General features: G+C 30.1%; 3 protein-coding genes across 5 annotated transcripts; 1 reads left to right on the top strand and 2 right to left on the bottom strand.

The window, feature by feature from the left end:
* The first annotated feature begins 1354 nt into the window (after positions 1-1354).
* LOC123667635 lies at positions 1355-6179 on the top strand. The gene is made up of 9 exons (XM_045601496.1): positions 1355-1401; positions 1590-1649; positions 1938-1979; positions 2507-2527; positions 2683-2694; positions 2791-2823; positions 3501-3527; positions 4127-4204; positions 6050-6179. The coding sequence occupies exons 1-9, from the start codon at positions 1355-1357 to the stop codon at positions 6147-6149; spliced, it is 420 nt and encodes a 139-aa protein (XP_045457452.1). The 3' UTR covers positions 6150-6179.
* Positions 6180-10171: 3992 nt separating this feature from the next.
* LOC123667554 lies at positions 10172-19182 on the bottom strand. The gene is made up of 10 exons (XM_045601437.1): positions 19110-19182; positions 18145-18183; positions 17466-17486; positions 17088-17105; positions 16917-16952; positions 16745-16783; positions 11923-11955; positions 11660-11686; positions 11075-11153; positions 10172-10288 (listed from the first exon to the last, which is right to left on the bottom strand). Exons 1-10 carry the CDS (start codon positions 19155-19157, stop codon positions 10272-10274), a joined length of 357 nt encoding a protein of 118 aa, XP_045457393.1. The 5' UTR covers positions 19158-19182; the 3' UTR covers positions 10172-10271.
* A 2848-nt stretch (positions 19183-22030) lies between these two features.
* Positions 22031-26903, bottom strand: LOC123667552 (putative eggshell protein). Of its 3 annotated transcripts, none has more exons than XM_045601434.1 (16): positions 26836-26903; positions 26626-26655; positions 26310-26348; positions 26053-26091; positions 25917-25937; positions 25623-25664; positions 25268-25306; positions 25141-25161; positions 24971-24988; positions 24757-24804; positions 24541-24579; positions 23734-23754; positions 23536-23568; positions 23109-23135; positions 22601-22684; positions 22031-22152 (listed from the first exon to the last, which is right to left on the bottom strand). In XM_045601434.1, exons 1-16 carry the CDS (start codon positions 26881-26883, stop codon positions 22117-22119), a joined length of 585 nt encoding a protein of 194 aa, XP_045457390.1. In that variant the 5' UTR covers positions 26884-26903; the 3' UTR covers positions 22031-22116. The 3 variants fall into 3 exon arrangements, with proteins under 3 accessions (XP_045457390.1, XP_045457391.1, XP_045457392.1); XM_045601435.1 differs by having other exon boundaries at positions 25623-25661; XM_045601436.1 differs by lacking the exon at positions 24971-24988.
* Positions 26904-27133: the final 230 nt, after the last annotated feature.

Genomic DNA, 27133 nt, shown 5'->3' with positions numbered 1-27133 from the left:
GTTGTATTATACCGCATAACTTTCTACTGGATGTACCGATTTTGATACTTCTTTTTTTGTTGGAAAGGGGATATCCCTAGTTTGATACCATGATAAGGAAACCAGGATCTGATGATGGGATCCCAGATAAATCGAGGGAAACTCTCGAAAATCCGCAATAACTTTTTACTGGGTGTACCGATTTTGATAATTTTTAATTTAATCGAAAGCTGATGTTTATCATATGGTCACATATAAATTTTATTGAGATCTGATAACTACTTTTTGAGTAATCTTTGATAACGCGTAGTTACTTGACTATTTTTTCGTCGATCTACGTTGTATTACTCGTCGATGTAATTGAAGTCGGTTTTTTTTTCGTTTGCGAGCAAACACAATTATGTTGATCCAAGTTTATGTACATAGACCTTATGATTTTATTTTCCAGCCCGGATACTACAACTGTAGGGTAAAGTACAACACTAACTATACAAAAATTGTAATCCGAACATTCTCATAACTATATTAAGGGCCTGTTATTATATGCTGTGGATAACGCTATTTGACGGATGACGGTATCCGACACTTAAAAGTTTTTGATTTATTCTTCTTTTTTACCATCGAATTCTACTATATTTATGAGATTTTTCTATCTAAGTTGGTTATCACAAGTATAATAAAACAAGCATGTTTGTATTAGTATGAGGTAAAATGAGGGACATATTTGCCATCTTTGTCTCAAAATTAGAAAATTTTGAGTTCTCTATATATGTGTTAAGCACTCTTAAGCTCCTTGATGAGTGTTTAGAAAATGTTAATTTTCACGACATAACAATATTAGTGATCATCTATACAAATAAATAAAATTGGAGTGTCTGTTTGTAATATTGAAATAACAGCTTTTTACAAAATGGATATGGATGTATACACGGTATTTTTGTCTGTCTTCCTGTCTGTCTGTTTGTTCCGGCTAATCTCTGAAACGGCTGGACCGATTTTGACGGGGCTTTCACTGGCAGATAGTTGATGTAATGATAAGTAACTTAGGCTACTTTAATTTCTTAAATTTATTTATGTTATATGTCTGCGGACTGATCAATAACTTTTTGTTGATTTTTTAATTCCACGCGGACGAAGTCACGGGTACAGCTAGTTAACGGATAAAAGTTATAAGTATTATGTTTGAAATGTTTGCACACCAATACTAGATGTACTGTTACTACTTATTATTAAAAATAAGTAATAATAATAAGTCTCACATAAGTTTTGAGATTTAATGAGGGAACCCACAAGCCGATTATAACAAAAAATTAATCTCTATTTAATTTTTCTTATTAATTTCAATGTAGTAAAATTTTATAATTTCTAATTGTATATGCGTGTCTTTTTCAGCCCCCCTACTACTATCCCTACTACTACGAGGTAAGTATATACGTTCAATCAATTAGTATAATTTCTGAATGATCTTTGAAATCTTTTTACAATTGAAAAAAATATTGAATTAAACACTATTTGGTAATATACAGTAATGTACAATATCACAAATTAAAATGGCATTCGAAAGTTCAAAAGAGTATAATTGTATAATTCTTAATTATTTTGTTTTTCAGACCCCTTCTTATTCTTGTTACTACAAGATCTACTACAATCCTTACTACAACTATTACAGGGTAAATAAAAGATTTTGATTTTTTTTCAAATTTTTTTAATATTGTACACTATCGGTATCTCTGTTTTTCTTTTTTTAGAACACAATAAAGCACTAAATAAATACTTTTGTAATTTTCTAATTCAACTTTCTTGTTAGTTTGTTGATTTCAATTAACATCGATGAGTATATATAGGAATTTAGGAATAGGAATTATTAAGGATGACTCAAAGCTACTCGTCAAAACAATATAATTTCTTAAGCGTATAATTCAAATTTGTATAATTTACATTTTTTTTTTGTTCATTAGCCACCCTACTATTATAACTCCGGCTACTATTACGGCAGTAAGGTATGCTAGAATCAACGTAATATTAATATTTCGTTATTATAATGTTTCGGGTTTTAATAGAGTTTACTCCTTAAAAAGAAGATAATAAATAAATAAAAATAAGAAGAATGGAATAAAAAATAAGAAGAGGAAAAGATAGGGAGTAATGTCGTGAATACTAACACTGATAGTGACATTTTTTCAGCGCAACGTCTTTTGAGAGAAATAGTTTTGTCGTAATCATTCTCAAGGAGTTATACTCCAGTCCTATGTCGGAGGTGACACTCTCACTTATTTATTATCTCTGTGTAAATGATTTACGTATACTTAATATTTAACCGTGGACTACTTTATTTTATTTTAACTGTAATAGCTTCTTAAATGATTAAAACGTTTGTCAAACGCTAATTACAAAACAAAACTGTGTTTTTGCCATCTTCACTTGGGAGTTACGATGTCAGATAATTAGGACATATTATTAATAATTAAAAAGCAAATCAATGTGATGAAACGCAACAAATAATTTATTAATTTTCTCATTTTTTCAGGCCTACAGGAAGGGCGATACGGTATAATTGGTTTTATTATTTCTTAAGCAAATTATTTCTAGGCATATTTATAAAAATACACTTTGTTTGAAGTTCTGTTGTAAAAGAAGTAAAAATAATCACAAACAATAGTTTTTCTATCTCAATTAAATCATTTTTTTTGTGTTACAATTTAGACTGACTACAGAGTAAGTTTTTCATATTTATTTTTACTCTTTTAAAATAAATTCATTATAATTATGTTTAATTTATACATCTTCAATTTTTTTGTTTTATTTTTACAGTCTAGCTACGGACACTCTGGCCACGAAGCTAACGTACGTTAATGTAGTTATTTTGCATATTTTATTAATATAATTGTTTCAAAAAAAAAAAAAAAAAAAACGAGTGTGCTTTAGAAGTAAAACTTACGAAACGTAACTCTCTCTCTTTCTATCTTCATCATCATCATCATCATCATTTCAGCCTATTACTGTCCACTGCTGGACATAGGCCTCCACAAGTTCGCGCCAAAAATGGAGTGAACTCATATGTTTCTCTTTCTATCTTTACTAACTTATATAAGTAGGGCACAGCATGAAATATCATGCTAAAAATCTCAACATTACAGAAGATTCCAGTTCATTAATACTGTTCTCAAGCTGTGTTGTGTTCCTGTGGTGAGTAAGATAGCTCCTGGCGAAGTTCGGAGGTAAGTCGGCAACACGTTTGCGATACTTCTGGTGTTGCGGGCGTCTTTATAGATTAACTACGGCAATCGCTTACCATCAGGTCAGTCGTACGCTTGATTGCCGACCTAGTTGGACAAAAAAAGTAATTACAATACATCAGTATATTTATAGTAATTTTATATTTCACTGTACGTATATACTTTTATTTTAAAATAAACACTACTATTTTTTTCATCGAAAAAATAACTCGTGACCTTTATAATACTGTCATAAATTATTATGTGTAATTATTCTCTTTACTAATTTCTTTCATTTATTTACAGTACAATGTACCACTGTACTACGCTCCTGTAAGTTACAAATTGTTATTTTTATAAAAGATAACAGCAATGTAAATACTACATTAATTTACCTTTTTCTTACCACCATGTCATACATATTTGGATATAGCTTTATACAGACACTAAGATAGAGTCGATAAAAATTCAACAATTGCTGGTATAAATTAAAACTATTCACTACTAAGTTATTTATTTAAGAAACCGGAATAAGTAATTCAGACAGAAGTAGATATATATGTATATCTCTTACTTTATGCGACAGCAATTGTTTGATACGCTAACGGTCGGTTCATGACAAGTGCCAATAAGCCGTGTATGTGTTTATCGTGGTCTGTGAATTTGTGCCCATTTTGTTTGTGTTCGACACAGAAATCTCATCCAAGGGGTGTTGAGCGTAAATAGTTTATTTATTTATTGGTACCTTTAATATTAATGAGCGAAATCAAGGTACCTATATCAATAAATAAAATGAAGTAAATTGTAAGTAGACACAGACACGCACACGCACACACACGCACCCCACACACACAAACCTGTATGTTGAGTTGAGCTTTCTGTACCAATATTTTACAACTTATTTTATTTCCACTCATTATTTTTCTACACAGGGATACTAACAAGGCTACCAGACATACTCTGATGACCATCCATCTCTTCACGAACAGTACAATAGACCCGAATATACGGTAAGTTAACGTAAACATATTTTGTATTGCCTTAGTTCTCTAAACATTCATAAAACAAAGAAGTGTCAGTGATATTTTTATTCTGTATATCCATATCTATACTAATATTATAAAGAGGTAAAGTTTCTAACTTTGTTTGTATGTAGGGGTAATCTTCGCAAATACTGATCCGATCATTAAAATTCTTTTATTAACAGAAAGCTACACTATTCAGGAGTGATATAGGCTATATTTTATTGTTCTTGAACAAAAAATCAGTGAAAATAATAGTATATGTAAATCGTGTCGGAGAAATGCGAGCGAGATAAAAACTTTACTATATATTTGCATCAAAAATAATAATTAACGCCCAATGAAGTTGGCACGGGTCGGCTAGTCAACAATATAAATAAAACTGAAGTATCTGTCTAGGGTTTCAAAATAACTGTGTTGTTTCAAGCGGATATAGTTATTTACACGATACTAAAACGCATACAAACGATTTAAAAAAAATTGTCTGTATGTCTTTCTGTTTATCAGAGTTAATATTATATAATTTATACAATGGACTACCCAGTAACACCCACCAACACTTTCCTAATAGTAAAGATATGAGGTATATTACAGATTGGGCACTGTTGGGTGCCTGAGCCCTAGCGAAACAGGCACAGCAGGAAATATCTTTCTTACCAGTAGCGTTGGGTGGTTTTTATGCCGCCCGGAACCTACCTTTTTTTTACCAAATTTATTTAACACACTCATAACAAGCACAATTTTCATAATGTTCATGGACCAAAATCAATAAAGGGGGAGGTTCTCATTTGAAGACTAAATAATTTTTATTTATACAAAATATTATACATATTTACAACTAGCGACCCGCTCCGGCTTCGCACGGGTATAAAATATAATTATAGCCTATGTCATTCACTGAAAAAATGATTAAAATCGATCCAGTAGTTTTGATTTATTCATTACTGCCCGTGGCCCGCACGCGTTAACTTTAGAGTAAAAGCCGGCCGGAACCGCCGCAAACGCTACGTACCGCGATTTTTAAATCTGTAATATCTTAGAAAATATTCATTTAAATCATATGCTGTAAAGGGCCATATAGATCTATATTAAATAAAAAATATATTTAAGGTATTTAATTGGATAAGGATTAATGCTGTATTGGTTAAAATCGCTTCGAAAATTAGCCATTATTTGTCGTAAAAAGTAAATGACAAAAATGTTATTGTGGGATATCCATAAGAGATAGGTATATACCATTGCGGAGTTTTCTGTCGACCTTTTCAATGTGTACAATACTTAGTACATTATTTTGATAAATCTCGTCGGGTTCAGCCTGCGTTTGCAATTTAAGCGAAAAAAAAAAATATTATTTACGACATAACATTAGAAAACTCAAAAATAACAGTATTTCTCCACTATTTAATGAATGTTATTATACATATAAACCTTCCTCTTGAATCAATCTATCTATTAAAAAAACCGCATCAAAATCTGTTGCGTAGTTTTAAAGATCTAAGTGTACATACATGTGCAGGGACAGAGAAAGCGACTTTGTTTTATACTATGTAGTGATTCTCATTTTCATTGTATTTTTTATGAATATTTCATTACGGACGTGGTTTGGAATTAATTTTTTTGTCAATTGAAAAAAAAATATGGTGACTTTGCACGAAAGGGATGCGCTCTTTCGTGTGCCACTCGGGGCCATGGCCCCTCCAGCACTCCTCACGCTACGTCACTTCTTAAAACTTCTTTAAATCTGGAGTAGCCCGACGGATATTGCTATCATCGCTCCTTTCTGGTAAATGAAAAAGAGATTGCGTACATAATTATATTGATTAATTTTTTCAGGCACACAACGAAGGCCATGCTAAACACCAATAGAAATTCATCTTTGAGCTACTCACCAAATATGTGTCTGGTAAACAGATTGGAAGACACAATATGCTGACTATCCTCTCTAATAAATGGCAAAAATTCACCATTTGTTTTATTTTACCATTCTACTGAGCAGATATAGACAAAAAACTATCACCTAAAACTAAAATCAATCTTATAATAAACATAAAATAGCAATGAATTCGAGAAATGGGTGCACGTGCATAACTTCTGAATGTAGTGTGCGACCGCGGTCACACCGCACATGACAAAAATTTATATTGGCCATACAGATGTTTGTCGTGCTTTAGGCGTTTATGCACGTATATTGTGCGTGATTTCAGACGGGCGACACAAAAAAAAAAAAAAATTACTGTGAGCCGTAAAAACTAAATTAATAATCTTGTAAATCATAATGATGCCTGTTCATTAATAATCTATTGCAAATGTTACATAGATAATTGTGTTTGCTCGCAAACGAAAAAAAAACCGACTTCAATTACATCGACGAGTAATACAACGTAGATCGACGAAAAAATAGTCAAGTAACTACGCGTTATCAAAGATTACTCAAAAAGTAGTTATCAGATCTCGATAAAATTTATATGTGACCACATAATAAACATCAGCTTTTGATTAAATAAAAAGTTATCAAAATCGGTACACCCAGTAAAAAGTTTTAAGAGAGTTTCCCTCGATTTCTCTAAGATCCCACTATCAGATCCTGGTTTCCTTATCATAGTACCAAACTAGGGATATTCCCTTTCCAACAAAAATGAATTATCAAAATCAGTACATCCAGTAAAAAGTTATGCGGTATAATACAACGTAGGTCGACGAAAAAAGCGTCAAGTAAAAACGCATTATTAGATATAGCTCGAAAAGTAGTTGTTAGAATCTCAAATAAATTTAAATGGGACCAAATGACACACACCACCTTTTGATTAAAAGAAAATTTGTCGAAATCGTTCCACCCAGTCAAAAGTCCTGCAGTAACATACATAAAAAAATACAGTCGAATTGAGAACCTCTTCCTTTTTTGGAAGTCGGTTAAAAAACAACAACAAAATCTTCTCAGCGCATGAGATGTTTACGCAATTACCGAAAACATCCTAATTTCTATTTATTTCGATAAATAAATTATAATAAAATGATTTTAATTTCGTTATTAACAGAATACAACTGTAGTTAGATATTTGTGAATATCCTAATAAGAAAGTACTAACTCAAGTACTAATGTTAGAGCATTAGTACTAATTAACTAGCTATAACTAGTAATCAGCGTTATCAAAGATTACTCAAAAACTACTAATCAAATCTCGATCAAATTTAAATGAGGATTACATGACAAGCACAACCCTTCAATTAAATAAAGAATTATCGAAATTGGTCTACCCAGTAAAAAGTTCTGAGGGAACATATCTCTTACTCCTTGATAATAAAAAAATAATGTATTTTTTACAGCACGACCAAACCAGCTCCGTAAAATGAAAAACAAACACATGGTAAATATCGCGTTTTTTTTAAATAAAAATAACCATGTTAGTTTTGAACTTTTATAAACACCAAAACAAAAATAGAAAATCGTTTTTTCAGGGTAGTATATGTATACAATTTTATATTATGTAGGTTTCACTAGTACGGTATTTTTAAGCTGCATTTTTTGGAGTAGCAACTTTTTAGGTGTTAATCCTGTTGAGAAAATAGCACAAGAGGCCTTTTGCACTGAAAATTTTATCTACTATTACATAAAATATTACAAAAAATAATAATTTTTACTCAAAAACGATTTATTCTATCGATTAAGAAAATTAACATAAAAAAGAATAAACGAAACCACACAAACAAGAAAAAATATTTTCCTTAATGAAAATACAAAATTATTTTAAAGTAAAGCAAAATATAAACAAGTTTTTTTCAAAATCCAAACTTACAAATAATTATAATCAGTAACTGTGATATTAATTAAGTAAATAATTATAATTTTAAAATATAATATTTAACTTATTACGTAAATTTAAAGAGAACAAGAACGAGTTGCATGAATCTTGTAAATACGGTAATTTATATTAAGATATCCAAAATTATTTGTTATACAAATAAAGAATATCAATAATAAGATTTTAATAATAATACTAGCTATGATACCCGGCTTCGCTCGGGGTTTGATATAAGATTACGTGATAGTTGAAATAAAAAACAAACTATGACTAAAAAAGTAAAAAAAAAAATATTGAAAACATTTTCTCATTGTTTACACTACTTATTTCATTTAACAACATATTTCATTTTATTGTACGTATTCTAATGTTGTTTTGAATATGTAAATCAGTTGGTTGTATTTGTGTAAGATCCTCTATACATCTTGGATTATTTCGCGTCTCAATCCATTAAAATTTGTGCATCGTTGACCAATTTCTCGTTCTTCATTTCCGATTAAATATACTTGCAGAAATTTATAGTCTTCGTTAGGCATTGGTAGTAACGATCCTATTTTGTGATAAATTTGCCCTTGAATTGAAAATACATATTCAAATTCATTTCTATTAGTGTTAGTCGAATTAACACCGAAATAAGTCATTTGAAAGCAGGAGTTGTATGATCTTATAGGTATTTTGAAGAAAATGTTTTGATTCTACCCCCGTGTCCCCGGTTGTTTCCCCGGTCATGTAATGTAGTAATTCCTGCTGAGGTGCTTCTAGTGGTGGTAATTGAATTTTTCGATTCATGCAACAGAGACCTGGTGTTTCTTTACTGCATATTATGACAATTCACTTTGAATTTTTCGTTTGTGCGTTCTTGTTATTAGTGAAAATATTAATATATTAGTGATGAAAAAGTTTACTTGTGAAATATGCAACGGAGACGTGTGTTTGATGAAAGTATATAATAAATCGAAATTCAACACGTTCGATTTTACAGATCAATTAAAAATTGTTCAGGCGTATCGATTTAACACATAAATAACAATGACATTAAATCATTTATTAATAAATAAACAAGTACTTTCATTAAGCATACAATTTCGTAACTAATTAATAGTGTTATCAATGATTTCCTATGTTTAACACAAACGAAATTATCAGAGTGCCGGCCTTATGAGGTCACTATGTCTATCCAGTAGGTAAAAGATTTGTTTGTAGGTCAGTTGGTTGCTGTACGTGTATTTGTATGCCTGCATTATTAGTATGAATGCACTTTACGTGTCCAATAATTTACTTGTCTGTTCTTGAAATTATCTAAAAGCCTCTATTCCCAACAAAATTGAAATAAATTAGGAAAAAATTGCGAGTAAGTGCAGTGTGGCTGTTCATATTTATTTTGACTGCCTATCCTATCTAAAAACGTTATGCACGCCACTGGCTAGGTATTGGTTATTTGTCATTAAAGTTTGGTAATATTTTAGTATTATTTTCTTCTCGATTAGTTGTAGTATATCTTCTTTTTAACCGCCCAAAAAAGGAGGAGGTTTCTCGATTCGACCGTAACATACCGACATACATATATTTTTTATGTATGTTCGCGGATAGTTTTGTCGTTTGTGAACTGATTTTTGATGATTTTATATATATTTTTTTTTGTTATAAAGGAGATATCCTAAGATAATCCTAATCCTCCATTTGTGTGCGTTGAGTGTGGAGCATTTAATACACACCTAGTGGTTTATTGGTTATACGATAATTTATTTTTTTATTTTTATATGATTGTTAATATAAACACACACACACATATGTATATATATAAAGTCGCCAAGCATAGTTGTGGTTTGTGATTGTGTTGTGAGTTTCGAAAGACTCGACACAGTATTGTCATCCTACTGGGAGCCATTGATTGCGCAGGGTTTATTATTATTGTTATTATAAAGAGCAAATGCTCTTTATATCTTTATTTTGCCGTGTTTTGTGTGAATAATAGTGATTTTTTTAAATCTTTCAAACAAAAATTTAGGACTGATTCGAAGTTAGCTTTTGTTACGACTGATTTTTTTTTTACTTAATAGGTCAATAAAGTGCATAATAGAATCATATTTTTCTGAAAATATTCTCTATTTCTATCATAAATCAATTGATAAAAAAGGTAAAAGAAACAAATAAGTATGCTGCAATAATTCTATTTATTAGCAAATATATTTAATGTTTCGTATCTTGTGGTCCTTTCATCAAATCCATGGTCGGTAAGAAGCCATAGTTCGACTTTATTGCTGTGTTACTTCTGAAAAAAAAAAATACATTTATATACATATTCTCTTAGACTTTAGAGTTCTTATAATCTTTTGAAACATACCAATTTCAATCGATTTGTAAATCGTTATCGATTCCTAGCCTTATTTTAGTTTTACTTTGTCTTAAAATCCAAAGTACCTACTCTACTTGCGTCCACCTACTAAGCGGGATAGGTATATTTCGACATCTTCAACTTATCATACGTCAACTGAATTTTAGGTGTCTTCTTTATTTAAGGAAAAACCTCACATAGATGTTTTAATAGTATGTCTCCCAAATTGCAGGAATATTGAGAAACTAAAATGTTTTATGCTTTATGTAACACCAGGTACCTCTGAAAGTTTCTGTCACTCTTCTGAAAGTCTAAATTTTTGTAAGAAGTTGTATAATGTGCAGACTAGGATTACTTTTCCTAAGCCTACGATTAGCGAATAGAGATTTTGAAATGTTCCGATGTTCTGTACAATTTTCTTAATTTTTTTTTCAATAATAACATTCTACCAAGTATAAAAAATCTTAAAAAGAAGAATTAGCTAAATTGCTTGAGTTTTTAAGTTTTATTATTAATTTTTGTGTTACCCATAAATTAAGGAAATCTAAAAATTTTTTAATATCATATCAAAAATCGACCGAAAAATTCTTAAATTTTGGGCTTAAGAACATGCTAAGCGATTCATTTTTGTTTATATAGATACGAGTATATACAAAGATAGATAGATAGACATAAAAAGGAGAATCTAAGTAAAAAAATGCAGCCAAATATATCTCATCTCACCATATGCATGTTTTCCATAATACTCCTGGTTCAGAGATGGGTGATCATCGGAGTATGTTTGGTATCCTTGATTATATCCCTGTGTATCAGAGCGTTAATAATTAATAATAAATTTATAAATTTTATCATCAATATAGTACGAGCTATACCGCATTTGAATAGTTCTGATAATCAATAATTTAAAAATATATATTCATAGTATGGTTGTTAGGTATTATAGACATCTGATAGCGACCGTAACTTGCAACAAAGAAACCAGTTAAGCGTAGTCAAGCAACGTGATGGTTCAACCTCTCGACCCAACTCTTAAACGGAAAAAGAGCTATTTGTTCAGAAGTAGGATGTTACATAACAGGATGTTATCCATTTGATAAATAAAAAATGTTATCCTATAAAGGTTTTTTGGGCATATAAATAGTTAAATGCTAAACTATAACCTATCTCTGTGCGTTCAATCAACTAGGTTCGTTCGTTCTTGCATGTTTGACGATAAACATCCATACATGCAAACTATATAATTATGCAGTATTATAATATTAAGATTTAAGATATTTAACATAACAATAATTAATAAGTTTTACTTACCGGAGCGTAGTACAATGGAGCGTTGTACTGAAAACATATAAAAGTAGTTCAGTTAGTACAGTTCTATCTATGTATATGTACTAGCAAATATAACAATATTTTTAAAGTTTTATTTTTAAAGTAAATAAAAAAATATTAAATTTAATATCAAAGTTAGTTGCAATTCAAGTACAAGTTCAAGTAAATATATGTTTAAAATTAGGCAATACGCGTGGATAAAAACACTTATAATAATTAATTCTGAAATAAATAATGTAACTAACGTTGGCTTCATGGCCGGATTGCCCGTAGCTAGACTGTTAATGAGAAATAAAAAACATATAAGTAAAAACAGCATTAATAATATATCATATATAACAAAGTTGCTTTCAAATACAAAACAAAAATCGGCACACACAGTAAAAAGTTATGAGTTTAATATAAACACTCAAAAAAAAAAAATACAGTAGAATTGAAACTATATTATTGGCATTTTAAGTTGTGATTATAAAATAAAAGTATTAAAAACTTACTCTGTAGTTAGTCTGAAGAAAAAAAAAAAAAAAAAAAAAAAAAATGGATAAAATAAAATAAAAATAGTTTAAATAATAATATTTTTTAGACTAAAAGTCGTATGATAGCTTTACATTAATATATTTAATGTTATAAAATTAAATAATATTGCTCAGATATGTATAAACAAAATATATTCTACGAAAAACTTACAGTGTAAGGGGCCTAGAGTGAAAAAAATAAACAAAAAACATGAATATAAATGTATTTCCTTAACATCACGTAACAAGCCATGTAAAATTGTAAGTTTTTTACTACAGATGTGTCAAATAAGCGTGCGGTCCACCTGATGGTCAGAGGATACGGTACAGTATAGACGCTAGCAACAACAGCAAGTGCTACAGCATTGCAATAGCGTTGCCGACCCCATATCCTCAAGAGCTCTTGCTACCTTATACTCACCACAGGATCACATCACTACTACAAAGCAGTGCTATTTAGTTGTGATCTTCTGTGAGATTGTGCTTCCCCAGTCTGACTGTTCCAAATTTTGTGAGTGAGCTAGATTCTGCTGGGATTCAACTCAATAAAATAAATAATATATGTTTTAAAAACTTACTGTGTAGGGTGCCTAAACAAAATATGAAATAATCTTCATTAATAAATCTATGGAGTATTATATAAATTATGTATGAGTCTAAAATATTATATTATATGAAATACTTACAGTGTACGGAGTGTAAAGAGTCTAGAGAGAAAATGAAAATAATAATTGACATATTAATACAAAAATATGTACAATGGCAATGTAACAAGCTGAATAAATTTTAAGAAATTTATATTTTTTTATACTACTAGCTGACCCGGCAAATGTTGTCTTGCCGCTAAACGCTATTTAAAAATAGGGGTTGATGGTAGAGGGTTGAAAATTTAGGGTTGTATGTATTTTTTAATGTTGTATCATAAAAAAATAGAAATTAAAAATTTTGTCTAAAAAATAAAAAAAAAATTTAGTGGTGGACTACCTCTAACATTTAGGGGGATGAAAAATAGATGTTGGCCGATTCTCATAGATACCGGATAAGCACAAAAATTTTCATCAAAATCGGTCAAGCCGTTTCGGAGGAGTATGGCAACGAAAACTGTGACACGAGAATTTTATATATTAGATAAAGGTGTCAACAAGCGTACGGTCAGTTTGATGGCAAGCGGATACCGTAGAGTATGGACATCTGCAACGCAGGAGGATTGCCAGCGCGTTGCTGACTATCCCCAACTCTCTCCAGGAGCTGTGGCCACCTTACTCACAGAAGGAAAAGTTTTTTTTTAATACAAAAGATCGGCAAACCAGTGTACGGCTCACCTGAACACGAGAAGCATTGCAAGGGCATTGCCAACCCTAACCCAAACCCCCCCCCGGAGCTCTGGTCACCTTACTCCCCACAGGAACACAATAAATAAATAAACGCTTCACACTCAGCGCCCCCCAGTAGGATTTACTTCTGTGTCGGGGGTCCGGAAACACACACAATACACAAGCACAAACGCCCAGACCACGACAAACATCTATATGGATAATACAAATGTGAATGTGACTGTGTGTGTGAGCGAGTTAACAACACTAATTTAGAGAACTAATATTTAACTGTGATGTTCTGTATTAAAATATTAAAAACTTACGTTGTAGGAAGTCTAAAAGGAAAAAGGAAATAATTTATAAATAAATCGATAAAACAATATTTAATTTTTGTATAAGTATAAAATATTAGTATTCTATGAAAAACTTACTCTGTAGATATTCTGAAATAAATAAATAAATAAAAACCATTTCAATAATTTTATATATAAATCTACAAAATAATATGAGTTAAATTAATAAAAAAACGAAATTAAATAATAAAAAAAAAAAAAAACATTATAAGGCGTCTAGAGTTAAAAAGAAAATAATAATTTACATTTTTCGTATTAAAATACATGAATCTATATAAAGTTTAGTGAGATTTGAAATTTTTGTAGATATGTTTTGTATAATAATAGATGTATTCAAAATTATTAAAAACTTACTGTGTAGGGAGTCTAAACAGAAAAAAAAACAATCAAATAATTTTATACATAAATCTAAGATATAAAATACAAATTATTTATGAGACTATGAGTTGAAAATTAATTCTAAGATAAATTTACAGTATAAAGGGGTCTAGAGTCAAGAAAAAGAGTAAAGAAAAACAAAATTACCATTTCTCATATTAAAGTTCGTATAATGGCTTTACATTAATTTATGTCGGGCCGGTTTCACCAGTTGTGGATTAAATTTATCGTGCACATAAGTTACAAATAGACTCACAGCAAGAGGTGGAATAGGCTATTGGGCTGAACAACTTTTAGATTCACTATTGCGAATAGAATTATCTCATAAATATGAAATTCGATGGTTAAAAAAAAGAATAATACATCGAAAACTTTTATCAGTAGGATACTGTAATCTGTCAGATAACGTTACCCACAACCATTGAAACTGTCACAATATTTCTAAAAATAATAAATATCCTGAGATATCTGTGTGTATTAACATTTATGTGCTACTAATTAATATTTTGTACAACAAATTCTTTGTTATTTTTCTCAAAATACCTTGTATCCGTAGCCATAGCCGTAGGTATTGGTGTACTAAAAAAAAAAAGAAAAAAATATTTAGTGACGAAAATAAGTAAAAAAAAATATTGTCTAGAATTTAATATAATTATAAAAACCAATTAAGAGTGACATTTGAACTTTCATTACAGCCTATACAGTCCACTGCTGGACATAGGCCTCCACAAGTTTACGCCAAAAATAACGTGAACTCATGTGTTTTGCCCCTAGTCACCACGCTGGGCAGGCGGGTTGGTGACCGCAGTACTGGCTTTGTCGCACCGAAGACGCTGCTGCCCGTCTTCGGCCTGTGTATTTCAAAGCCAGCAGTTGGATGGTTATCCCGCCATCGGTCGGCTTCTTAAGTTCCAAGGTGGTTGTGGAACCTTGTTATCCCTTAGTCGCCTCTTACGACACCCACGGGAAGAGAGGGGGTGGCTAAATTCTTTAGTGCCGTAGCCACACAGCACAGCATTTGAACTTTTCAGTTATAAAATAAGTCTGTAATATCAAACTGCTGGGACATAGAGTTCTTTCTCCGTGTAGGAGAAAGAACGAGTCACAGGCTTGATGATAATACTAACAATGTTTTCAAACTCCTACTATTTTCTACATTTTTGTAATATTTTATTTAATTCGTCTGATATTGTAAAAAAGTACGTTATTTTTCAAGCATTTTCTAAGAATATTGCTTTTTATTATTTTTATTGTTTATCTATAACTTTTATAAAAATATACAGCGTTTTTGTATAATAATAAAGTAAAATTAAAAAATACCTTTTCTCCGCTCCTGTATGTCTGAAAATAATGGAAATTCTTATTAAAATTGAGCAGTTAATACCTATAAACCTAACCTAGCACAAAACTGAAAGCGTTATAAGAGAATATATGTTTGTATAATGTATGTCAAGCTCTTGAATTTATTTATTTATTTAATTTATTTATTTATTTAATTTTGAGGAGGAACAACAGCTAGAATACTTTCACAAATACAAAATTTACATAGAGACATAAAGCCAATAATAGTTCCCCACATATAGAAACAGAAACTACCACAGAAATACATCACTAACCACATATCACATTTTATCTCTAAGATATATCAATGTATCTTTAATAGTGTTGTTATCACAATACCAACAAAATTAAAGAGAGTTAAAGAATGAGTCGCTAATCAACTTTCTAACAGACGCACAGCTAGTGTCAAAGAGGTCTATATCAAATTTATTCGCAAACATATTGAATTTATTACCTGCTCGCCAGAGAAAAGTATTTTGTTTATAGTTTGAGGAGACGGAGGGTAGGTAAATTAAAGGATTTTTTCGCAATGTTTTTGATGGAATATTAAATGTAATTTGTGACAAAAATATGAAGGAAACAAAATTAATTCAATTGAGGTAGGGCACAACAGGATTTATCCTGCTCAAAATCTGGAGCAGCCCGACTGGTACCTCGACCTTACAGAATATCACAGCTAAAAAATAATGCTTTCAAGCAGTATGGTGTTCCTGTGATGAGAGAGGTGACCAGAGTTCCTTGTGGGAATTGGGTTTAGGGTCCGCAACGCGCTTACGATGCTTCTGGTGTTGCAGGCGTCTATAAGCTACGGTAATAGCTTACCATTAGGCGCTTGTTTGCTGATACAGTAATATAAAAAAAAAAAAAAAAGGTAATTGTATACAAGCGGTTTTGTAATTTTTTTTCTAGAAGCTTTTCTTAGTGTTTTTCTTCTATTGGACCATCTACAGATGTAGGTCATCTCTTGCTTTAAATGTTAGTTTCAGCTGGTAGAGTTTTTTTAATACAGATAAATATTTATTTATTCAAGGTCTACTTTATTTTCATAAATATAAATAGTAGATAAAGTAAAAAAAGGTTTTTAGTGACCTATTTAATAAAATGAATAGTTAAAAATCGTATCAATTAGCTTAACCTTATATTATTTTGCTGATTATACCATACCTTATCACCGTAATAGTAGCCAGGGTTGTAGTAGGGGAGCTAGTGAATAGAAAAATTGCAAATTATGCAGTTATACAGTTTTGAAATAACACTCACGGTCAATATCTTCAATTAATACCAAAGTAAAATTGTATTTATAAAATAATTGTACTTATAAAATTTTTTATATCACCTTGTTGTAGTAGTGCTGGTTGTGATATTCTTGAGGCTAACAATTAAAATTGGAAATTATATTATTATACAATAAAAAAATTATACAATTATGAACTCGTGAGTTGTAAAAAACATAAAATTATTAGAAATTGATATGTGAATGTTAATACATTCATTATTTATAAATTACCTCATAGTAGTGGGCAGTCTGAAATAATGAAAAAAGAATGTTATATAAATATACAATTTGAACATCGTAATTTATATATTATATAAAAATAAATCAATAAAAAAAAATACACACAATTCCATGTATTTGACACATACACGCATACATACATAGTCTGTTGTTTATTGATAAAGTCTGTGGTTAAAATTTAGTCGTGTGTGTGTGTGTGTGTAATGTTTTCATATCCATTTATTTTTATTTATTTGTTGTTGTTTCTATTTGTAAAAAAAAACAGAATTATGGTCTTTAGAAACTTATTCTACCATCATTTTATTTTGTACAATTTAATATAATCATTTTACCAAAGGAATAAATGAATGAGTGTAATTTATACTTTACCCTGCCGTAGTAGTTGGTGAGCTAAGGAAATTGGAAAACATTGTATTATACACATTTGAACTATTGTGTATTTATAATGAATTGTTATAATCATAACTCAATTTTTAATGGCCGTTAGTTATCATTTTTAATTAAATTAATCTAAGTAATATAAAGCAGTACGAGTATGAATCATATTCAAAATACTTTTGGTGAATTCAGAGCGATTTTATTTGACTTACTAGTTTAGCCATTAAAAATAAAATGTAGCTATTTTTATTGTATTTTTTTTTTTATTTCAAGCTGATTAATTTGACAGCAAATTGTACGAAACCCAAAAATATGTTCTTTCTTTTTTTTCTTAATGAGCTTTGCCACTCTGTTATTATACATACATAATTATGTAATGTAATACAATTACTTCTGAAGTTACTATTGACAAAAATTCGACAGCCAATTTATAAAAATTCTTTGCCAAAATAGAGTCTACAAAATTATGTTATTGTTAACAATAACAAACATCTCAAAGATCCAATAACTGATTTATTTTAGGTAACAATTTTTATTTAATAAGGCAAAGGTTCTCGAGTGAACCGAATTTGCCGACATTTTTGCATTTTGTATTCAGACAATGTGGTTTGTTAATTATTTTTTATTTTTAAATTTGGTTTAGTTAATCTTTAAATTAAAATATACATACGCCTTGGTATTGTTGGTAATACGGATCGTACTGGCGGTACTGAAAATAGAAAAAAAAAGAAAAATGAAGAAAAAAAATCTCGAAAGTTTATTACAAAAAAAAAAAAAACGATAATTTATGTTTAATCTATATACATTAAAATGGCCGAATCATAGGGACGCGTATAGCTTCCCAACTGCACTAAATTGGATAACTCTTTTTGTGTTTCAAGTTCGTTATTTTTAGGACAAGGTTTGTGTAAAAGATAATAAGGCTATGATGTACAATATAGGTAGATTTTTTTATCGGAGGTTAAATTTTTGTTATTTCTGACTCTACCTTAATTCCGGTGCTGCGGTAAGTGTACTCATGCTCCGTACTGTGACTATCACGCATTATTTTCGAACAAATTTACGTAAAAACAATCTTTACTGCAAGATAAAAATACGATACGAACTGACCTTTAACGACTGACAAATAGACACTTTTAAACAAAATAACGCGTCAAACATAATATTCTAATAGAATTAGTAACATTGCGTGCTATAATATAGGTTTAGACATTCGAAAAATACCCAAAACCGAATCGGAGCACCCCACTGTCCACGTGTTCTTGGTCTGCCCTACCCTTAGAGTGTTTTTTTTAAGCCGGAGGCGCGGATGGAGGTCAGCCCTCGCCCGCCGTGGGAAAGCGCGCGAACGAAGGCGTAGAGGAGGCTGCAGAACGGAGCATGAGTGAGCGTGTTTTCGCACGCAAGGGCGGAAGGGCTGCACTTCCCGCAGCACCGGAGCCAAGCGTTACTCTAACCTTAAAGGTGGTAGGTTAATTTCAACCTCAAAACTTCAACCACGATATCTCTGTAACAGCGGGTTTACATATAAATAGTTGTCCGGGGGGATGAAAAACCCGCACTACCCATTTACTACTACACTATTAAATTGGAGACACGAAAGTAAAAAAAAAATATATATATTTTGTTACTTACTGCCGAAACAGCGACTAGGCAGAATCCAAGAACGATTAGGACTTTCATATTTATGCTTTTGGGTCTACAAACAAACTCCGATGTTTCGAAAAAGTCTGCGGTTTTTAAACTAAAACTTTCATTCTGTGACGAATTAATCAAAATAGCGCTCATGTTAATTAAATGAGTGAGAAAAATTACTCGATTTAAAAACATTGTACGCAATTTGAGGTGTGAATATTTGCGTATTATAATTTAATTATAAATTATGTTTTTAATTATTGGTTTTAAATTATAATTATTTGATTAATTGATTTGTATAATTGTATTCAAGATAAGTCTAGAGAAGTTAATGATTCGTTTAAAATTAATTATTTCTCAAAACCTTTAAGCGTTACTTAAGTTATCTTAAATAAAAATCGTAAATAAAAATAATCAGCTAATTTTGCTAAGCGTAAAGTTCGAGAACTGTTGCAGTAATTCGGCTGATATATATTTTTATTTTTTTAGGTTTTTTTAATACTTTGTGGTAGTATTATAAATAGAGAGTATGTAATAAACATCTCACACTCAACGGCCTCCACTAATTATGGCCTCCACTGCTACGTGGGGTGTCCGGAGACACAAGAGAAAATCCTACTTGGGACCGTTGAGCGTGAATCGTTTATTTATTGACCATTCTTGTTAGCATAGTAAGAACTTACTATCCTGGACAATCTTCATCATATCGTCTGCATACAAAATCACTTTGCCGAAATCATTTGTGCGATTTTGACATTACTGAATTCCATTAATACAAATTTAAATACTTAAATTTTTTTATTTATTTTCAAGTTATAACTTGCAAATAAATATTTAAACTGCAAATAATAAATTATTTTATTTATTTGCAAGTTATAGCCCTGAGATTGGCGTTGGATTGAGTAGAAATCTAAAAGAAGGAAAATCTGAAAGGATTTACTTATGTCAGTGCGATTGTCACGATTTATAATAGAATGTGCGAAAATATCTATTTATATTTCGAATACTGCTAGCGTCAAATAACGTTATTCATAACCTAAATATTAATGTGAAGACCGTGCATAATCATGGTGCAGGATTACATAGATAAAGAATGAACAAAGATGTGTGGACTTGGTGACCAATAACCTTGGTGAATAACAGCGGAGTTTCTTGCCGATTCTTCTCTGCAGAATCTACATCCCGAATCGGAAGTAGCTTTACTTTTACAAAAATAATAATTATTTTTAAAGTTTTAATTTGTAAAATGACGATTCGAAAGTGCTCATGGGGCTCTTGAATAAAGTTGTTTTTGATTTTGATTTTGATCAGCTTTCGTTAAAAAAAAACATTGAAATCGATCCACCCAGTCATAAGTTCTGTTAAATTCAATCGAATTGAGAATCTTCTCTATCGAATCTTTTTTGGGATTCAGTTATTAAAAAAAAACGCTTTAAGATTGATTTTAAAGTCAGTTTAAAATATTTGATTTGAAGTTGTAATAAGTAATTGAAATTTCAAAATGTTAGATCTCATTACGCTATTTAGGTTTAGTTCTTTTCGTAGTAAAGTAGTGTTCGATAAGCACGATAGTTCAAGTTTTCTTGATAACTTTACAAAATGAAAATAGTTTTCTGCTATCTTTTTTATAGAACGTTCTTTTCGTTTTACTATTTATTTTAAAATAGTTTTTATATAATACTAGCTGTTTCCTCCGCGAGTTACTACTTTTCTTTTTGGTCGTACCAACTCAGAAACCTTTGTGGGCAATGTTGCAAAAGTGTAAAATAAAAAATCGGTATATTTGGCTCCGAAAAAATCGGTAGAAATCGGTAGATTTTTACTCGGAGTAAAACAAAAGTATTTTAAGTCAATAATGCGTTCATTTATTTAAATTTGTTCCGTTAAATTAAATCAAATTCTTTATATGCATGAATATAGTTAATACATAAGGTGTTATTAGTTACAATGTCTCATATAATCTTCCTTAAACGGCGTGCAAATTTTTGTTCCATTTATAATTATAATTATTTTACATTACAGAAAAAGAAAGTACTCAAAAGCAATACGTTTTATCACTAAGAAACATTAATTATAGAAGTAGTCCATACAATGGAGACAAAAAGAAGTAATTTATTTATTTTGTTCACAAAACTCACTCCTCTCACTCACACACTCACTCTACAATCTTATAGTAGCCTAATAACAGGTTTTCCTTAATTATCTGAGCACGTAAATTTAGTGTTACCGTATTAAGAATATTATTTTACCTTTTTTTTAGAAAATTATTTTACATTAGTTGAAAATTCAAAAATTTGGTAGATAGCACTGCTAAATCGGTATATCGATAGGCAAGAGCCAAAATCGGTATATCGATAGATAAGAGCCAAAATCGGTAGATCTACCGATAAATCGGTAGCTTTCGCAATGCTGTTTGTGGGCTCAAAAATGAGCCATTTTTGTGTATTACTTCTTATATAGAATTTATTTCGCTAATAATAAGTTTATCTTGGTATACTTAATGTAATGTCCTTTATCTTTTTCATTAAACTTGGCTGTCACTATTATAGAAAAATATTATTTAATAAAAAATATAGAATAATCGTAAAACATATCACAATATTGTACTATTTAAATTATTTGTAAAATGTACAAACATTTATTGGATGCGAGTTCAGTAATTCATTAAGTCAATTTGTATGAATAGAATTTATAAATCTCAGTCGATGTTCATCGAGGTTTCAATAATGTATAACTTTGTTCAATTATTGTAAAAAAATCTTTTACTTAAAGATATAGAAACAGAAATATTAATATCGTAATTTTTGATGATAATGTATTTGTGAAAAGTTAAATTGTAGTTTTTCGTAATTTGTTTTATAATCTTAATATTAGAAAAAATCATATACTATTTAGTTGAGAGAGTTAAAAAAATGGAAATATTTGCAATGTTGCCATTTATTCATTTATTATTATTATTAATAACAAATATTTAGCATCTTAATCCGTTGGTCAGAAGTTACAACATTTATTCTTCTTTAACATGGGTTTTAGCCTCAGGCGCCTGAAACAATCAATAATTAGTATTATTAGCTTATGGATAGAAACAAGAACAACCCATAAATCCTTATATCCGTGTAGTAAGTCCGAAACTATACAATTAATGTATCCAGCCCACCACAAACATCTATATGGCCACAAACATTCACTGTGATGAGACTTGAATCGACAAGCGCAAGAGGTTAACAAAATATAATGGTAATATTGAACAACATCAAGAGTGCGTAATTTATTTATTTAATACTTCATTACAAACATTGCAAGATAATATTAAAAGTAAATGGTCAACAGATAATCACTAAATGCGATTTCTCACACACAAAAATGAATGGAGGAGTGCGTAAAATACTTCTCATAGGAAAAGCGTAAGTCTGTATACTAGTTCCGATCATTTATTGCCGGTACACATTAAATTATAGGTACGAAAATTATAATTTTAAAACGAAACTTACAGCATGTGCCACATATCCATATTCTTTGACTTGTTTCAAGTTTGGATGGTCGTTGGAATATGATTTGTATCCCTGATTGTGTCCCTGTAAAAGTACAGTTGAGGATATGATGATGGTGATGATGACGCTGGGTTGGCGCAACGGTCACAGCACTGGTTTGTGTCTGTTGCGCTGGCGGTGGCGGGTTCGATCCTCGCACATGAGAAACATTTGTATTGGCCATACAGATATTTCCCGTGGTCTGAATGTTTCTGCAGTTCTTGTGGGTTTCTCCACTGTGCCATCTGATAGCGATCGTTACTCATAGTAAGGAATGTATCCGCCGACTCACATTGGAGCAACAAAAAAAGTATAATAAAGCAAAAGATTTTATAAGGTCAGTAATAATCAGTTGACAAGTAAAAAAAGCTATAGGTTTATTGAGTGGTCTTGATAATATACGAAAAAAGTCAAAAATAATCATTTAATTTTTTTTTTGGTTTTTAAATAATAACAATTTACAACTTACAGGAGCGTAGTACAATGGGAGGTTGTACTGTAAAAAATAGAAAATTAAATAATCATAACACAGCGAAATCATATTATTATTTTACAATATTATTCAAAAAATGAATGTGAGTGCATTGACGTTACTTTATATTAGTGATTAATTCATATTAGCGGAACCGACAGACGTTGTCCTGCCCGGAAAACAGTTGCCAAATTTGATTGCTTACATACCGATAGCAGCGCCATCTACTGGGTCCAATCGAGATAAAAACTACCCTATCTCCCAAGTTGGGCAAAATTATGGATGCGTACAAAATTTGATAAAAATTGGTTCGGTAGTTACGGAGTTTATCGCCCACATACATCGTGACACGAAATTTTTTTATACATATAGATATTTTTGTACATACATGTCAAAAATGGCATAAAAATATGTTACAACTAACATTCGATTCATATCCGGAGTGTCCATAACTAGACTGAAAAAAGAAAAAATATTATAAAAGTAAATACCTACAATTCACATTTTATTAATATTTATTAAGGATGTATAATTAACAAAATCTGTAAGTAGTATAAAATAAAAAATTGAAAATTTCTGTATTTAGGTACAGTTTAATTTAATAAGGTAAATGAAATAATACCCTGCCCCCGCCAGTCCTGGTCTGAAAAAAAAAAGTTTTTTTTTAATACTATATATTTCACTTTTAATTAAAAGCTAAGGCAATAACGATAATTTAGAGTTATCAGAAACTAATATTTTGAATTGAATATTTATATATTATACCTTTTCAATTTTCAAATTAACGCGGGTAAAACCGCATAATGTGCATTAGAAAGTATAACGACATTTTTGTAAAATATCATTGCCAACGTTCTAATATCACTTAAGTATGTAAAAGCGATATATAATATATAATTTTAATTAAATTTTTCAGAAGAAAAAACTCTATACTTTTGTGTGGTAGCCGTTATATTTAATGCTACTTTCTTCTTTATTTTTTTAATCTTTTTCTCTGTTTTGATTCAGTTACTTTGTTCGCCAAAGCTGGTAATGTCAATTCCATCATACCCTAATCGCAATCGAGAATTCATCAATACGTGTATAAGAAAAGAATATAATACCCCTTTTCTTTATTTGACAACATTTGATTAAACACGGCTAGTCTTTGATCAGTTTAACGGCGTGTCTTTCGATTTTTTAGCCAATACTATCAAAATGTCGAAAAAGCCAAAAACCACTTACGTGGTGTTAGAACATCAACAATGACATGAGATCTTAAAACTACAAAGACGTTACACATCAGCAGAATGTAAAATGTGCGAATGTAAAATTGTTACGAAGATTTTTTTTCTAAATGATAGATCTAGATAATTATTGAAAATCGCAACATACTTTCTGAATTACTTGAACTTATTTTTTCGTTGATTTATTAATTTTTATTTATTACCTTGTCGCCATAATAGTAGCCGGGGTCGTAGTACGGTTGCTAATAAATAAAAATAGTTAAATGATAATTATATGTATATTAATTGACTGTAAATATATACAATTATACAGTTTTGAAATAATAAAAAATATACAATTATAATGTTTTATATATCAACATTTTTCATTTAGTGCAAATAATTAGTTATATATTTTTGTTTAAATATTTATATATTACCTTGTTGTAGTAGGAGTTGTAATAGTAGGGCTTGTAATATTCTTGAGGCTAATAAAATTGAATATTACATTATAGTACAGTTTTGCAAAGTTACAAATCTATACACGATAAGATGAGAGAGTTCTATACATAATAAGAAGATACATAATGAGATTTAATAATGTAAATTAATTAAACATATCAATAATTATAATAATAAATTTTTATAAGTTACCCCATAGTAGTAATTCTTCTGAAAAGTAAAATAAAAATAAATAAATATAAATTATACAAGTTTGAACGTCACAGTAATTTGTACACTGTACAAAGTTGTAATTGATTTGACTTTCCTTGACAATTCAACTCATAGATTTATTTATTTTGTTTATATATTTTATACGTTACCCCGCCGTAGTAGTAGTTGGGCTATAATAATAAGAAATCATGTAATTATACAAGAAATTTCAGTTTTCGGTTACTTTTCAATAAGTTCATGTTCAAAAATTATTAAGACAATGAAATTTTTACTTACTTGCTGGTGATTGTAGTATTCGTAGTTGTACGGCGCGTACTATAAAAAAATATAGTTTAATTATTTCAATAAATCTAACAACTAAACAACGGCTACGGCTGACCTCACGGTAAGCGATTACCGTAGCTTATAGACGCCTGCAACACCTGAAGCATCGCAAGCGCTTTGCCGACCCTATCCCCAATTCCCTCTAGGAGCTCTGGTCACCTTACTCACCAACAGGAACACAATACTGCTCGAAAACAGAAACACATAATTGATATAATTATACAATATTGAACTGGTGCTCAATGTTCAGTGATATGTAAGTTTTACTTTAAATATTAAACTTGAAGAAGACAAAAGCATTACTTACTTGTTGATATTTATAGTAATCGTAGTTGTAAGGTGAGTACTGCTAAAAATATCATAATTTTATAAATTAATCAAATGAAACATCTTAGAAAGTCTATTAAGCTCTGAGTAATAATTTCACATTACAATTCTTTAAGCATTGTAATTTAGATGGCGCCTAAATACATGTAAATTTCAATGAATTATTAGCAAAATTAATATATTATTAACAAGCTCATGTTTTGTTGTGCTTCAGTTTCGGTCTTATTCGTTCTTTCGTTGTTCGAAATATTTAAAAACAAGACTTATACGTTACCCTGCCGTAGTAGTAGTAGGGCTACAATAATAGAAAATCATGTAAATATACAAATTTGAACTTGTCGTGGATTAATATATAAAAAAAATCATGTATCCTAAAAAAATAGTAGGAAGCGAAATAAAGTATTACTTACTTGTTGGTAGTTATAATAATCGTAGTTGTATGGAGTGTACTATAAAAAAAATGTAGTTTAGTAATTCAAATAAATCAAATGTATAACATATTACAAACGCATATCAAGTGTCAATTGTTGATTAATTATATATACACATTAAAATATTTACTTTTATTTAAGTTTGAAAATTGTAATGAATTCAAACTTAACTTGACTCAGGTGATATGGATATGATATTCGAAATTGCATACAGATTTAAACACAATGAAACTTACGCCTTGGTATGGTTGGTAATACGAGTTGTATAAGTCGTACTGAAAAAAAAGGCAACGAGAATTATTACAATGAAAATGTCAGATCTGATGTGTATAATAAAAATCTATACGAAAAAATTAAAGGTAAGTCGATTGCAAATTGGGACGAGTTTATTGTTCCCAGACACAGCGTGTCAAATTAATAAATAAATCTTATGTAATTCGTAAATCCTTACAATATATTAATTTAAATAATATTGCGGTGGCAGACCAATACAAGGAAAGATGGAAATAGATGGATGAATTCTAAAGTAAGCGCCAACGAAAACAAACTTACACTCCTTAGCGTTGCATCAGTATCCCTGTACTATAACAAAAAAATAAAAAATTAATCAGTAAGTACACTTATTGAAAGAATTACTTTTGTACTGTTTGTATTTTAAGCGAATTGTATAATAGTTCATAAGTGTATATATTGGATAATTACAATGAATATGCATTTTTATGCATGTTCATATAGAAATAAAACTTGAATATATTTACTTACTGCCGAAGCGGCAATTAAGCAGAATCCGAGGATGATTAGTAACTTCATCTTTACTGTTACTGCTCTCCAACTACAATTACTTGAGAAAATTCTGCCGCTTTTAAATCAAAAAATTTTCATTCTGTGTCGAATTTTTCAAACCAGCTTCCATGTTAATTAATTGAGCGTGAAATGTTAATTCTTGAAACATAAAGGCGACAATTGCAAAAAAAAAACTTAGTTACCAAGAAAAATAAAATTTTGCTCTTTATTGATCTTTTTTAACCGACTTCCAAAAAAAGGGGAGGTTCTCAATTCG

This window comes from Melitaea cinxia, chromosome 28, assembly GCF_905220565.1.
Source record: "Melitaea cinxia chromosome 28, ilMelCinx1.1, whole genome shotgun sequence".
Taxonomy (NCBI): Eukaryota; Metazoa; Arthropoda; class Insecta; order Lepidoptera; family Nymphalidae; genus Melitaea; species Melitaea cinxia.
This window is presented reverse-complemented; position numbering and strand designations above follow the sequence as displayed.